Source organism: Chinchilla lanigera, unplaced genomic scaffold (assembly GCF_000276665.1).
Source record: "Chinchilla lanigera isolate Chin_1 unplaced genomic scaffold, ChiLan1.0 scaffold00022, whole genome shotgun sequence".
NCBI lineage: Eukaryota > Metazoa > Chordata > Mammalia > Rodentia > Chinchillidae > Chinchilla > Chinchilla lanigera.
This window is the reverse complement of record NW_004955423.1, coordinates 24,060,995-24,076,869: the sequence shown is the minus strand read 5'-3', so window position 1 is coordinate 24,076,869 and position 15,875 is coordinate 24,060,995. Positions and strand designations below refer to the sequence as shown.

The 15,875-nt window shown below is 39.5% G+C and overlaps 1 protein-coding gene across 1 annotated transcript in view; it reads right to left on the bottom strand.

The window, feature by feature from the left end:
• Window positions 1–15,875, bottom strand: part of Wdr78 (WD repeat domain 78) — a gene marked incomplete in the record, with an annotated part of 61,991 nt that overhangs the window by 13,045 nt on the left and 33,071 nt on the right. Inside the window, 6 exon segments of the mRNA XM_013514439.1 lie at window positions 648–817; window positions 2,546–2,632; window positions 5,826–6,034; window positions 9,286–9,480; window positions 11,469–11,624; window positions 15,381–15,520. Of these exon segments, the coding sequence (XP_013369893.1) occupies window positions 648–817; window positions 2,546–2,632; window positions 5,826–6,034; window positions 9,286–9,480; window positions 11,469–11,624; window positions 15,381–15,520 (957 nt within the window).

The window sequence follows — 15,875 nt, the reverse complement described above, 5'->3', positions numbered from 1 at the left end:
GCTCTCAACGAGCTTATATTAGAACTCAGGCAGATCTGTCTACCTGCAGATAATTAGCACTCGGTGTGACATGGGCTGTGATGATGGTGTATGGGGAGGATGTGCCAGAGAAAGGAGGGTCCTCAAACAGCGCCCTAAACTGTCCAACCAAAGGCAGCTGGTGGGCAAGGTAAAAGAGAGGAAGCCAGGCTTGGGGTGCACACCTGTAATCCCAGCACTCTGAGAGGCTGAGGCGGGAAGACTGCTGGTTTGAGCCCAGCTGGGATAATGTAGTGAGTGCCTGCCTCCCAGAAAATAAATAAGTAAATGTGTGTGTGTGTGTGTGTGTGTGTGTGTGTGTGTGTGTGTGTGTATATCTCTAGAGAGAGAGACAGACAGACAGACAGAAGAAAGAGCAAGGGAGCTTGGGATGTAGCTCAATTTGAAGGCCCTGAGTTCAGGCCAAAATTTCTTTTAAAAAACAACCAAGGAGATCATTGTGACAAGGCATTCCAGCTGGAGAAACAATATGGAAAAGTATTACATGTTTTGAAAGTAACAGTAGCCCCCTCAGTGAGCACACACGTACTCACTTAAAACTAAATGAAATTAGAGTGACCCTTCCCAGAAAGGCATCGTTCTATGTTTATCAATTCTCAGGTCCTCACCTGCTATCTAGAACTGGAACAGTACTACTGCTCTGGACGTTATAAATCGCGATGGTGCCGTTGTAGTAGCCGACTGCTAACAAGTTAGGCGTTCCAATTGAGAAATCCACAGTGGTAACTCCATATAGACTTGGATAAACACGTTCTGGCCACTGAATAAAAACATAATTCTGTGACACTGTAAACTTGTTTTTATAGCCCACAGTAAGGTAGGATATTGCAATGGTTGAGACTAGCCTGGTGGCCTTGGGGACGTGACAAGAGCTGGTCTGTGTTCAGTTACTCCTGTCTTCCTATTAACTTCTAGTATAAGTGAAAAGGAAACCGCAATTAGTCATTCCTTTATTCTGATAAAACTAGGAATCTTTAGCCGTCCACCCAATGGCTTTAAGAAATACACTGTAGGCAGCTGCAATATTACATCTTGGACTTGCTCAGCAGGGTTAGTATGACCATCACATAGCTCGCTTCCCTTGGGAAGAGTAAGCTGCAAACACAGCGCCTGCAGCCGATGCTCCTGCCCTCCAGCACTGTGTAACCTTATCTAATTATTTCTGAACAATAACGGAAAAAACTCCCTAGATTACTCTGTTTTACAACTCCACCAAGCCTCATCTAAATCTGTTTCTTTTTCTATCCATCTCTGGGGAACAGAACACAGGCTACCAACGATGAATTTTATGTTCACCCTTCCACACTGAAAATGACTCATTTCTGGGATTTTCATGCTGTCTCAACCCAGTTTCCTGACAGATGAGCTATTTATAAAAACTTACATCACTTTTATACAATTTCCCGGTCCTTCTCTCAGTTTCCCACGTCACATTTCAGTTTTGACTTAAAACTAAATGGGAAGCTTTAAAGTGACAGATTGACGAGGGCTGTGTAATAAAAAAGGTTACAGTGATAAGAACTCATTCTGTTTGCAAATTCATGACAGTGAGAAGGTCATATTAACCTATCATATCTAATGTACCTCAGGTGATAAGGAGCTATTCATATATGAGGTGTGCTTGAAATATACGGTGCACTTAACTTTTAAAAGTGTATTGTAAAAGACACACCGCCATGAATCCCCCTCAACCCCTCCCCTTTATCTCATCATTCACTTCTCTTTCTGAAGCAGCTCTGGCGTCCTCTTGCCTGAATATCTTTAGGAGGTGTGATCAGAAATACCTGAATGCACTGCCAAGCACCATCCAAAAGAGGCAGGTTCATAAAAGTCACAGTGTGTCTTCACCTTATTCACCAGATCGGACACCATGTGACTTCTGGCTCTTCCCCAGAATCAAAGTAAACATGAAAGGAAAACATTTTGAGTCGATTCAGGACATCGAGGCAGCCAGGGAAGCGCAACAAAAGACCCTCATGAAAGAAGATTTACAGAGCTGCTTCAGAAAGTGACGTGGACTATAGGACAAATGTGTCCAAAGAGAGCTGGAAGATTTTGAGAGAGAGCAAAGGTGATGTGTCTTTTCGGTTACAATTTTTTAAATTAAACATTCACCATAAATTTTTATTATACCCCATAAAAAGAAAAAAAAACAAGTATAAAAGTGAATGTCTAATTTTCAAAAGATTTTACAGAGCCTTTCTTCTTTATGGTTAGCTGTGATTCAACAGTGGTCCAATTCTGTGCCTTCAGACCTAACGGCGCCTAAGTTCATGCTCTATAAATATTTACTGAGTGAATTCATAGATAAATTCTTTTTCTCCTGTGTCAACAAGAACAAATGTTAATGGCTACGGATTTAAACCAAACCAAATAAAGAAGAAAAGTTTTTAACTTATGAAATCTCCTGGAACTTGCTTAATTATCACATACAACTAAAAATTTTATGAAGAGTTTATCAATACCTAATTAAAATACTAATGGTTCTTATTTCCATTTAACTTACCATAGGATTCTTTATTGACCAGCAGCAAGCCAATCCTCTTTTTTGCTCCTTAAATCCAAAGTGTCCATACCCAACAGCCAAAAGGTCCTAAAAACCAGAATAATAAATTCAAAACAAAAGAAGATAGCATAAAAATACTGGCACATGTACAATGATAACTATTAAAAAACTATATTTTAAAATACTGGTAAAACTTTTCTACAGAGAATAAAAAATATTGGTATACCATCTGTTCTGGCTTGTATCTAGATGTCTCCCCCCAAAGCCTCATGCGGTCATAGGTGGGGCTTTTCAGAGGTGGCTGGATCTAGAGTGTGTGATGCTGGGATTAAGGGTGTATGCTAAGTAAATTTCTACTGATTGGTTTGGCACTGCCCTAAATCAGATATCCTAGACAGAATATAAAAGGGGCAGAAATAGGGGCTATTGCTGCTTGCTTGCTTGCTTTGCTGCCTCCTGCCTGCCATGGACTGTTTCTCCTCTGCAATGCCTCTCCCACGCCGCCCTGCCTTGGAGCCAGCTGACTATGGACTGAAACCTCTACAAACTGTGAGCTGTTTAGGTTCATTTAAACCTTTCCCCCTTTAACTTTGGGTGTCAGGTATTTTGTCTCAGCAGTGAGAAAAAGTAACTAAGACACCATCAATTTTCAGTCCACACCTGCATTTTGCTAAGCAAGTAAAAGTAACTGGCATAGCACTTCTCATTTTCAGAAGATTAGGTACCTAGAAGGAACTCATTGCTAACAAGTTCTTTTACACATTGAAGTTACCTTCCAAGAATGTATTTTATATCTGAATACCCTACAGGCTGCTGGAGATGACCTAATTATTTCAAATACAAAATGAAAGATGTTGGAATTAAGAGCAGGTGTTTGGGGCAGAGTGTGCCCTTCAGATTCCTATGTGGAAGCCTTCACCTCCAGGTGACTGAACATGGAGACAGAGCTTTCGGAGGCCATGGAGGTTAACGGAGGTCGTAAGCTGGGGTCCTAATCAGATTGGGTTGGTGACTTTTTAAGAAGAAGAGGAGAGAACAGAGCTCTCTCCACTTTGTGAAGACACAGGAGTGCAAAGGGAGCTGAAAGGAAGCTCTCCCTGGGAACCAAATTGGCCAACAGCTTGACCTCAAGCTTCCCAACCTCCAAAACTGTTAGAAAATAAACCGTGCTTGTTTAAGCTACATAACCTAAGGTATTTTGTTATAGCTGACTAACACAGCAGATTGTATTGAGAAATATATGTGTGAGCCAGACGTGGTACTGTATGCCTGTAATCCCATCACTCTGGAGGCTGAGGCAGGAGGATCATCACAAGTTTGAGGCCACTCTGGGCTACATAATGAGTTCAAGGCCAGCCTGAACTGCATATGGCGACACCCTGTCTCAAAAACAAAACAAACAACAAAAAAAACCAACCCAACCCAACAAACAACCAAATAATGCATTATGTGAACACCTAGAGACAAATGTTTCATGACCGGCCACACCCAGGCTACTTTTTGTAACCAGAATATACTTATCGCAAATGTATTTTCTGGTCACTGCTGTCCTTTTGCACCAGCATCATCTGTACACAAGCCCCCTCTCCATACACAGGCTTCATCTCCCCACCTTTCAGCCTGGCACTGACAGACCCTCTGCCTTTTCTTCAAGACTCATACGTGTTACTCTCTGTCTAATAAGCACTCAACAGGCTCTTAGGCATTTCCCCGGCTCTGTTTATTTTCCTTACCGAAGCACATCAGAAATTATTATACAGGCACAGTCTATGGTTTAATTACTGCTGCATCGCCAGTGTCTTAACAGTGCTGGCAGAAAGAATGTTCAACAAATATTTGTAGAATTAATTAATGAATATTACAAATGCCACCTGCACTATGCTTCAATTAGCTTCACCCAAATGATTTAATTTAATCCCAGTATCACTGTATTAATTAAAAAGTGCTAGTACTGTATCTTGTTTCTAAAAATGTCTCATATATCTTTATCATAGATTGCTATTAATGTAGTAAATCCCACTTATCTATAACATGTTCCTAAACATGGTTTTATAAAGACAAATCTGTAATAAAATTACTTTTATTAAAAACAATAAACATAATTAAAATTATGTATATTTAGGTTTCAATAAAAATGATTACAGACTTTGTTTTTTAGTACCCATGACAACTATCATGTTTGTACATAGTAACAGATAAAATGTTTCAGCGAAATCCTAGAGCTAATTCTTAAATATACATCATACAATATGATTTTTAATAAACAAATTAGTTTTGACTACTTTTAGAAATACGCTACATACTTATTTCAAGGATGTTGCAATTTTCCAAAAGATTGCTGGAATTAAAATTGGGAAATGCTTTCAGAGCCAGTTTATAAACCTCCAGAAAAACCCATGTTTTTACTCTGTACTTTTCTCCTTTTTATAAGAAAACATATCACTGCCCTGCCTGACGATCCGCGTTACTCACATTAAGATGACTTTCAGCAGTTCGGGAGCAAAGGGCAAGGACCTTGGTACCAGAGGTCTGCTTGTCCTGGCTAATTCACTAACTAGTTGTGTAATACTAGACAAGTTATTTATCCTCTTTGTACTTCATTTTCTTTATTAACAGAATGGGGATAACAGCGCACATGGCTCATGAAGTTCTTATGTTGATATTGATACAGGCAAAACTAAACAATGCTCGGTACTTACTAAGTGCTATGTAAGTATTTGCCTCTACTGGCAATGATATATGTTAAGGAATCTCAAAATTATTTTGCACATTTTCAGGGGTCACTGGGTTAAGCGCATACTTCCACATGAGATGACTTTGATGAGAAACCAAATTTGGGCACGTGAGTTTTGATATACATTAAAATAAAGCAATCGTGTAATGTCTTGGTATACTTCTCAGTACAGTACCTGACATGAATTCAGAACGTGCCACCTCCCAAGTATAACTTCTAAGATAAAAATGGTAATGTTTTCACATATAAGAAAAAAAAAAACTGTTTTGTAACTATTTGTATTTTCCCTTTGTGAAACATGAACTTGTTCTAGAGACATTCTAGAACTGGGAAGTTATGGTTAATGCAAATCTCTGCCCCATAGCTGAGAGGAGAAACAAACTTTACTATTAAAATGTGATAATTAGGGGCTGGGGATTTAGCTCAGCAGCACAGCACCTGCCTGGCAAGCATAAGGTCGTGAGTTTGATTCCCGGTACCAGAAAAAAAAAAAACGTGATAATTGGCGATGGATGGGAAATGTCATTAAAATGTTTGGTAACTCACTGGATTTGTTGTATTCCAGGCAAGGCTGCTCACATTGAGACCTTTGGTTAGGTCACAGGAGAAGGACCACAGCCGTTCCAGATTGGCTGGTATCGTCGATTGCTCTGTATTTATTTCTATTTCTTCCTCCTCCTCCTTCTTAACTTCTTCTTCCACTTCTTCAACCTTTTCACCTTCTAGAAGGTCTGTAGCCTCTCCAGGCTCGGGCTCTAGAATTACATCAAATAGAAACACCACTGTTGTCTGCACTACAAGGGCTCCAAGCAGCATCTCCACCCCACTGACACCTTGGACACCCTCAAGCTCGCATGTCGGGGGCTAAAGGGATGGGGCACCTTGGGCAACATCTTGAACCTGCTACAGGATCTGCTGTTGTTCCAGGTCCTGCTTAAAGCTAGCAGCTTCTGCAGCACTCATTAAATGAGTCACAGTGGTACATCCACTGCGTTACCCACTAGACACCAGGCCTGGTCTATCTCCTGTTTACCCGGCCAAATCCATATAATATCATCAGTGCCGAGGACCAGGGTGATATTTTACTGAAGTGAGAGGTCCCTGCAGACTAAATTAGAAACTGGGGTTGAAGACAGATAGCACCCCAAAGGGCCACAGAGAAACTCTGCTGCTAACCTGGACAGCTGAAAACAAATGGCTTCTGCTGGCTTTTTGCCAACAGATACTAAAAAAAAAAAAAAAAAAAAAAGCAGTTACTTTATCAATAGCAAGGTAGGTACGAGATGTGCTGACTTTCTCACACTTATGAAGCCCCATCTGGAGCAGCAGTTGCAATTGGAGTCACCAGCTGGTAAGTTTATAATAATTCATTGCCATTCTCTCAGAGAGACCCATCTGTTTTCTCTATCAGCCAAACACATGAGTTGATTGGGAGAAATGGTGAGAATCAGATCCCTCCATATTTCAAGTCCTTGGGAGTGGCACCTCTGCAATCCTTCCAGGAGTGTGCTATTACTCCTGGTTTGGTATCATTACCACCCAAAGTCCAGTTTACAGGAAGATTCACTCCCGGCGGTGTACATTCGATGGGTTTTGGGAAATGTCTAATGACTTGTACGCCCCAGTAGAGTATCACATAAAATCGTGTCACTGCCCCCAAAACCTTTTGTGCTTTGCCTGTTCATCCTTGCTGGGGGCCTTACCCTGGCCACTCCTGATCTTTCACTTGCTCCATAGTTTTGCCCTTTCCTAAATGTCACATGGTTGGGATCATACCACTTCACTAAGTAACAGGCACTGCTGTGTCCTCCAGGTCTGCGCATAGCTTGATAACTCAGTGCCAAATAATATTACATTATCCAGATGTACCACAGTACGGGTCCCCATTCACCTACTGAAGGGTATCTTGGTTCCTTCCAAGTTTTGGCAATTATGAATAAAGCTCCTACCAACATTCATGCACATGTGTGTTCTGTAGACAGAAGTTTTCAGATCAATTGGGTAAATACCAGGTGATTGCTGGACTGTACATGAAGAGCATGTTTGGTTTCATAGGAACCGTCTGTCTCCCAAAGGGGATACACCGCTGTACATTCCCACCAGCCGTGAAAGGGGGTTCTCGTTCCACACCTTCGCCAGCACTTGGGGTGTCAGTGTTTTGGATGTGGCCACTCTAGCAGGTGTGTAGTGGTGCCTCGCTGTTAACCTGCAAATCTCCAAGGACACATTTCATACACGCACTTGCCATCTGCACATCTTCCTTCCTGAGATATCATGTTGGGTCTTTTACTCAATTTTAAATAGCAACCTTTGTTTACTTCGTTGTGCTTTCAGAGATTGTTGTATTCAGCTCTGTCTTCTAGATATATCTTCTCCAGTGACTTGTCTTCTTATTCTCTTCACAGTGTCTCTTGCAGAACAAAAGCTTTCAAGCCTATCAATATCCCTTTGGGTAGATTGTGCCTTTGGTGCTTATTTTAAAAGTCACTCCAATGCCAAGGTCACTGAGGTTTCTTTTATGGTATCTTCTAGGAGTTTGTCGTTTACCTTTTTAGATCTACGGTCCATTTCAGGTAATGTCTGTGAAGGGTGAAGGTCATTTCTGCATGTGGATGTCTAGTTGCTCTGACACCATTTCTTGAAAAGACTATGTTTTCTTTGTCGTGCTTTCTTTCCTCTTTTGTCAAAGGTCAGACGGCCATGTTTGTATAGGTCTATGTCTGGGCTTTCTATTCTGTTTCACTCATCTGTTTGTCTGTTGTCACACCAGCACCACACCACCCTGACTGTGGAACAGGTCTCCATTCACCTACGGTAAGTCTCAAAGTCAGGTAGTCTTAGTTCTCCAACGTTGTTCTTTTTCTTCAACGTGGTGTTGAGTGTTATGGGTATTATAGCTTTTCAGAAGTCCCTGTCTGCGTTTTCCACCATCTCAGTGATGTTTCCATCTGTTTCTTGTGACTGACTTTTCTTGTAGTTCTGCGTTGCATTTTCCCACTTCACATCACTAGTGAATTTTTTTGGAGGCTGTCAATGGTACATGTTAGTGCTCAATGCATAGATTATGTTTTCTTCCTTTATAAAGTGTTAGCATGTGCTTTGGCAAGTAGTTCATCTAATCTTGGATAGAATGATATTTTATGGCCTTTCCTAACGGGTTATTCGAGTGTCTACACTGGCTTTTACTCAGGCTAGGTCAGCCCTAGGAGAAAGGTACAATTGTCCCAGATATCTACTGACTGACTGGCAAGCAGCAAGGTTTCTCTGTCTAGTCAAAACTCAAATGTCTCCTAACCAGGTGTAGACTCTAAGAGTTGTGCTTTATCCAGCATCCTGCCAGCTGTTCTTTGCTTGGTTTTGTGCAGTTTTATCCTACTATGCACAGCATACGGGTAGTCAAAGACTCAAACGTAGATTTATTTAGTTTTTTTTTCTCTGCAGAGCTCCTTCCTGTCTAATTGTCTGTCCACCAACCCCAGCCATCTTGGCCTCCCTGAGCTGTAATCTGTGTCTCATCACAAAGCTCTGCTACGATCCTATGGAGAAGACCACGGCTGGTTTATAGATGGTCCCGCAGAGCACACAGGTCCCATCTGACAGTGGACAGTTGCAGCACCCCAGTGCCTTTCTGGGACATCTCCAAAGGGCCATCAGTGAAAGGAAATCGTCCCTGTGGGGAGAACTTCAAGTGGTACAACCGGCTGTACACTTTACTGGGAAAGAGAAATAAGCAGAAGTGCGATTCTAACCTGGTTCATCCGTTGAAGCAATGATTTGGCTGGGTGGTCAGGAGAAGCTTAAGAAAAACAACATGATTGGAAAGTTGGGGATGAAGAAATTGACAAAGGTATATGTGGACATGTGTGGATGTACGTCAACATGGAAGCACATCCTCTAATAAATGGTACCGAGGATGGAGATTACATTCAGAAATACGTAATAATACCATTTAAACTTTTTGAATGTGGTTATCTAAAGTGATCGGTTTTTAAAAAAAAAAAAATACCTGTTAACACAGGAAGCTGACGATAAGCTGCAAGCTTCGGCTGGAATATGTTTTCCATCAGCACCCGTTCCATGAAGAATAAGTCCTGAAGAAACTTGTTGGATTTCAATATCGCCTCTGCGTGGTCTTCTTCTTCTTCATGGACTTTAGCCAGAATTACATTTTCTAAATCCATTAGAGAACTCGTTTCACTAGCTGTTAAAGACAAACATGATATGAAGATGAAATATCCAATAATATCACCAGGTTCGTGGTCTTGTTTTCAGCACTTGGGATTCAACCCGGGGTCTTCACCTGGAGCTGCGTCCCCAGCCCTATGTGTTTGCTTCTAGTTTCTAACAGCTTCAACAGACACTCACTACAATCTTTTATGTACAAAGCAAATGCAGGACAAACAGTTTTGACATTCTTAACCACCAAAAAACATACTGTTTTTCCAAAGATGAGCAGTCATAATGTCATTAAATAGTCTGTATCTGTCTTAGTCCATTTTCTATTGCTGCACCAGAACATCACAGAATGAGTGATTTATGAAGAAAAGAAGTTTCTTTCTCACAGTTCTGAAGTCTGGGAAGCCCAGGGTTGACGGTGCAGCTGGTGAGGGCCTCATCCTGTATCTTTATGTGACAGGGACACTGTATGACCAAGGTCAGGGAGCACACAGGCTCGGTCTCTCTTGTGTTTCTTATAAAGCCACGGGTGCCATCCTGGGGTCCCAACTCTTGTGACCTCGTCTAAGTCTAATGATCCCATGTGCCCCACCCACAAATAAGATCAACATGTGAATTTCAGGATTAAGTTTCCACTGGAAGGACTTCGAAGGACGCATGCAAAGCCCAGCACTACCATCACACTTTCTGAGTCACACTGAGACCAGATTGCTCTACGGCTTTCCTAAAGTTCTGATCTGTGCCTTGTAGGAATACGGTGCTGTCTTATGAGTTTTCTGTTGCTGCTGTTAACAGACTACTGTGGCTTAAAACAATGTGAATTTATGATATTACAATTTGCAGCTTAGCAGTCTGACACGGCATCACCAAGCTGAAAACCAAGCGGTTCTCAGGCCTTTGCTCCTGTGGCAGAGGCCCTACAGAATCCTTTGTTTCCTTGACTTTTCCAGCTTCTTAGAAGTTCCCCACTGTCTTCCCTCTATTTTCAAAGGGTTAGGAGATGCACAGCAAAGGAAACCACTAACAGAATAAAGAGAAAACCTACAGAATGGGAAAAAATTTTTGCAATTTTTCCTCAAAGGACTAATATCTAGCATATATAAAGAACTAAAAGAAAATTAGACCCCTCAAATCTAAAGACCCATTTTAAAAATGGGCATCAGAAAGAAAGAGACACTTCTCAGATGAAGAAATACAAATGGCCAAAAAATACATTTAAAAAATGTTCAGCATCACTGCCCATTTGACAAATGCAAATTAAAATAGCACTGTGATTCCATCTCGCTCCAGAACATATGGTTACCATCTAGAAATCAACCAATTACAAATGCTGGTGAGGCTGTAGGGAGAAATGAACCCTTCTCTACTGTTGGTGGGAGTGTAAACTGATACAACCACTATGGAAATCAGTGTGGAGATTCCTCAAAAAACTGAAAGTAAAACTTCCACTTGACCCACCCGGTTATTCCCCTTCTAAATATCTTCCTAAAAGAGTTTAAAGACATCATACCACAGTGATGTTTGCATACCCATGTTGATAGCAGCACAATTCATGATAGTTAAATCTTGGATAGTTAAATCCAAGATAGTTAAATCTTGGATAGTTAAATCCATTAACAGATGAATGGATTTTTTAAATGTGGTATTTATACACAGTGAAGTACTACTCTGCCATAAAAAAGATAAACTTGAGTCATCTGTAGACAAATAGATGCTCCTTGAGACCATAATATTAAGTGAAGTAACTCAGACACACAAGCTTAAATATTGCATGGTTTTTCCTACATGAAAAATTCAATATGTATAAAGCATGAAACAAAAGACAGATGTCCAAGCAGGAATAAAACTTCTGGTTGAGAGGTTGAGACTCAGTAAAAGAGAAACAGTACTATTTCTGAGTAAAAGTTGTGCTTTCCATGTTCTCTGAGAAAGAAAATTTTGCCACTGCCAAAAAAGAACTTAAAACGTCACATGAAAACATCATTCAAAAAGCCCACAGTCATGAAATCTTACTTTTGTCTGTGGCACTCCCTGGCAGTCTTTGGTCCCGCTCCTTGGGAAGGAAACTCGCTTTGCTACTTGATTCCATTGCAGATCGCTTTACTGCTAAGGAGGAGACTTCTAGAGCATTGTAAGAATCATACAGATCCCAGGTAGTGGCCATGATGCCTGAAGAGACACAAAGTTGAAAATTATTTTAAATCAAATCCTAATATTTTAGGTTTACACAGCTAAGACTAGCTCTATTTAAAACACACTGTTGTTTTTACAACCAAGGCAGGACGTGGGTAAAGTGGCAAAGAAATGATTTGTGAAGATACATCAGGAGATCCCCCTACGACACACTGCTGGCATCTGCAAACACCCTAGTCCGTTAGTGGCGTTCTTTCTGACCCTGCAGTTCCTTCTCTGGCTCAAGCCAGTGCCACATGATGTCATTTGTCTGCCACTGTGGGGCTGCTTTAGATCTTGACAATACAACTTTTATGTTCCCACCTACGGTCAACATATAACAACCTGAAGTGTACAGATCTATTCACGTACAATCATGTAATTCCTTTTTAGACAGCAAAACTCCCTATATACCTATTTGTGTGAAAAACTATACTTTTGGGAAAAATGATGGGCTCTGTTCCCAAGAAATTTGTATAGTAATGTAAGTATTGCCCCGTTCTTTAAATTTCTGTTTGAGTTAGTTAAACTGATTCAATAAAAATTGAGTTGACAATGTTATTTGTCTTCAAATAACTTCTGAAGTTTGCAGTCCCTGTCACTGGTTTATATGATTCTTACAGCAATTCTTTTATCAGTGGTCATAGAGCAATGTATTCCTCCTACATGTTAAGCTTGCTAGACTTTCAGTTAAGGGGCAGTATTTTAACAATGAGTTCTTGTCTTTAAACATCAAAACAGAATCTGGGCCTAACAAATGCAGCTACTTGATTGCTACAAACATTATATTTGTAACATAAAATGAGGGAGCTCAGGTAGCTAATACTTTCAATGCTGATTTGTATTCATTTTCCTTAGGATGGTTGTGAGCAGCACCTTCTATGCAGCTTTTTACTGCTTGAAAGAGTCCTGAGCTTGGTTTTTTTTTTTTAAAGACAAGTGTTTTATGTCAGTCCTTCAGGTATTCCCCAAGACAGGATAAGAGATAAACCCAATTCCTTGAGAGCAATATGTGTTCTGCTCCTTCTAGAAGTAAAGATCACATGGGTCTCACACAAGGAAGTTGTCTTACATTCTTTAAAACTACCACCATGTTAGGAATAGGACAGGGAAAAAAACACAAGCAATTCTGTCTCTTTTCTCTTGCTTCAGCTCTTCCTTAGCTGCTGTAGACCTTTGATAACTTTCCAGAGCTCTGACAAAGTTCATTCTGACAGCATTTGCTAAGGCTTTTTGGATATTTCTGTGGAAGGACATATTGCTGGGTATTTTGTCTCAGCAATGAGAAAAGTAACTAAAACAATGTCCTTGAGTATCTGCTACAGGCTAGAACATTCTCCAAAGGCCCATGTTTTAAAGGTATAGGCCCCTGGTTGTGGCACCACTGGGACGTGGTGGAACTTCAGGAAGTGGAGCCTACTGGGGGAAATGAGGTCATTGTGAGGGTGTCCTGGAGAGGACATTGGGATCCTCACTACCTCTGCTTCCCAGCTGCCATGGGTGAACAGAACTCCTGTACCACATGATCCAGTCATGATACATGCTGCTACCACAAGCCCAAAGTGGTAGAGTCAATCAACCATGGACTGAAGCTTCTAGAACCATTAGCCAAGTTAAATATTTTCTCCATATCCATTGATTATTTTCAGTATTTTGTCACAATGGCAGAAAGCTAATTACTACAGCATATAAATAGATTAATATTGACTATAACTAATGATAACTTGATCTATCCATGTCTTACTGTAATGGTTGAAATGGTAAAAACAATGTTGAATAATTACCATAGCTGGTGCCATTTTCTATTTCCAGTATTTAATGGGGATATCTTTAGTAGTTCATACTTAAGCAAAAGGTTTCCCTTTATTTCAGATATATTATCAAGAAAAATCACACTATTTCTTTACAGACCATTTTATCAAAAATGAGTGTTGAATTGTATTGATGATCATGTAAGTCAATAGCATATAAGACACTTCCTTTTTGTTGTCATGTGTCACTTAACCATAGGGACATGTTTGCAAAGGTGCATTTTTAGGTGATTTTGCTGTTGCACAAGCTAACTACAATGTCACAAGGCAATTTAATTGCACAGGACTATAATTGGGTATGCAGTCCATTGTTGACTAAAATATTATTAGAGACACATGACTGTATACCTACTTATCTCTGTATCTATATTTCTTTTTCTCTCTCTCAAAAAAGTATATATATTCTTGTTCATTGGTTCTGTTTCTCTGGAGAACCCTAAACAATACATATAGGTATTATAGATAGGTATTATAAATTACTCTCACTTTTACAGAATAAAGCTCTGCAGTGATCTGGGCTTCATGTGGGCCATATCAGGGGCAGTTCTTTGGAAAAATATCCCATTTTTTAAACTATCATGTATAGTTCTATCAATTCTTGAGCAGTTTTGGTAATTTTGAGTTCCATAAAAAATTATTCTTTTCATTATTTTTAATTCTATTAATATAAAATCACACATAGTGATCCACTGAAAATATTTAAAACCTTTACTAATTATTGTATTCATGTTCTTTTTTAAAAGTCCTAATATGAATTAAAGGGCTAAAGAATGTTACTGGATACTACCCAAGTATTCATTTTTCTACACTTAGCAAAGTTTTTGCCAATTAAGATGCTAACAAGAAATAAAATACAGATCATCAATATTTACTTGTATTACCAAGAAAGTTTAGATTGACTTCTGTAGTTTACATGAACTCCTTAATCATGAATCTGAGTTAAACTTACAAGGTATAAACTTGGGAATCACAGCCTCCTCTGTGCTGATTCCTACCCCTTTGAAATTTCTGTGTAGAGAAGTCATTTCGAATTTTTAGTTCCTGACGCAGCCTGCTACCAGCAAAGGGAAAGAGGAAGAATAACCATGCATGCCCACATTTCCACTCCCAAGCTCATCCATCGGATAAGCCTCAACTCAAATCCTAGGTAGGAATGAGTGAGAGAATGAAGAGGTGAAGCTGAATATCCTCATTCCTATTCTCCACATAAAGGATAATACTAGGAACAGGGAATAAATGTGCCCACCAATAAGATATCCTTATATTCTTTTATGGAAAACAATGATTAAACTTTTCTGCTAGAAATTTATCTGTTTTAATTTTTTTTTAACTTGCTTATAGTTTTATTGAGGGATAAAGACAGGGGTAGACATAACTTCTTTCCTATCACTGCTTTGGTCACAGATGGTAGATTTTTGCTTATTAAGTATTCCCAAGGATACGGTCTTGGAAACATTGAGAGGTCATAAGTACGGTAATTTCCAGAGCAGGAGCAAGTTAGCCACCTTCTCTCTGCCTGTTTCCTAATCTACACAATGGGGAATAACAATATTACATACCTTGCAGGGTTGTTGTTAAATTAGGTAATCTATGTGAAGGACCTGGAATTGTGTCTGGCTCATCTGAAATGTTATTTGTGATACACAGTCTTTGTGACATAACCAGTTCCTAAAAATTTTTCATGAACAAAGAATATGGAGATCTGTGATACAGTGAACATAAGAATCAAGATTCATATTACTGAAATCTACACCTTTATTCCTTATTAACTTAGATGTCAAATTCTCCAAGCTGTAGATCACAGAACTCAACTACTATTCTGATTTGGTCAAGTTATTTCTATTTCTGCTCTGTATATTGCAACATTTATTTGTTGACTGACAGACTCAGCAGGACAGATACTAAAACATGAAAGTTTAGCAAGGAAAATGCAACAAATTACCTTGGTCTTCCATTATAATTTTATCACACTGCACATCTTTATTTTTCGGTGCTCCATTGAAAGTCTGCATCATCCGTTCAACATATAAGTCATTGCCTAATCTATTTTTACAAAGAGTCTCATATTTATTATTTCTCTGGCTGTAAAAAAATGAAGGAGAACCAACTCATTAGTAAAAATTCAGTTTACACATATCATCTCTTTATATTATCATTTTAAAACAACTATGGTTAATATGGTTGTACCAAAATGGGAAGTGAGAGATAAAAAAAAAAATCCTTAGGAAAAGGTTGCATTAAATGACCTCTAAAGAACTTTTAAATTTTATTTTTAATTAAGTTTACTGCTACAATTTAGATACATTTACTGATCATATTTATTGTAGGGGATTTGTACCTGTACATGATACATCTTACTTCCTCTTTTTTCCTCATTCCCCTCTCCTCTCTTCAACCCCTCTTCCCCTCCTTATCTGCAAAGCTTTGTTTCCATTTT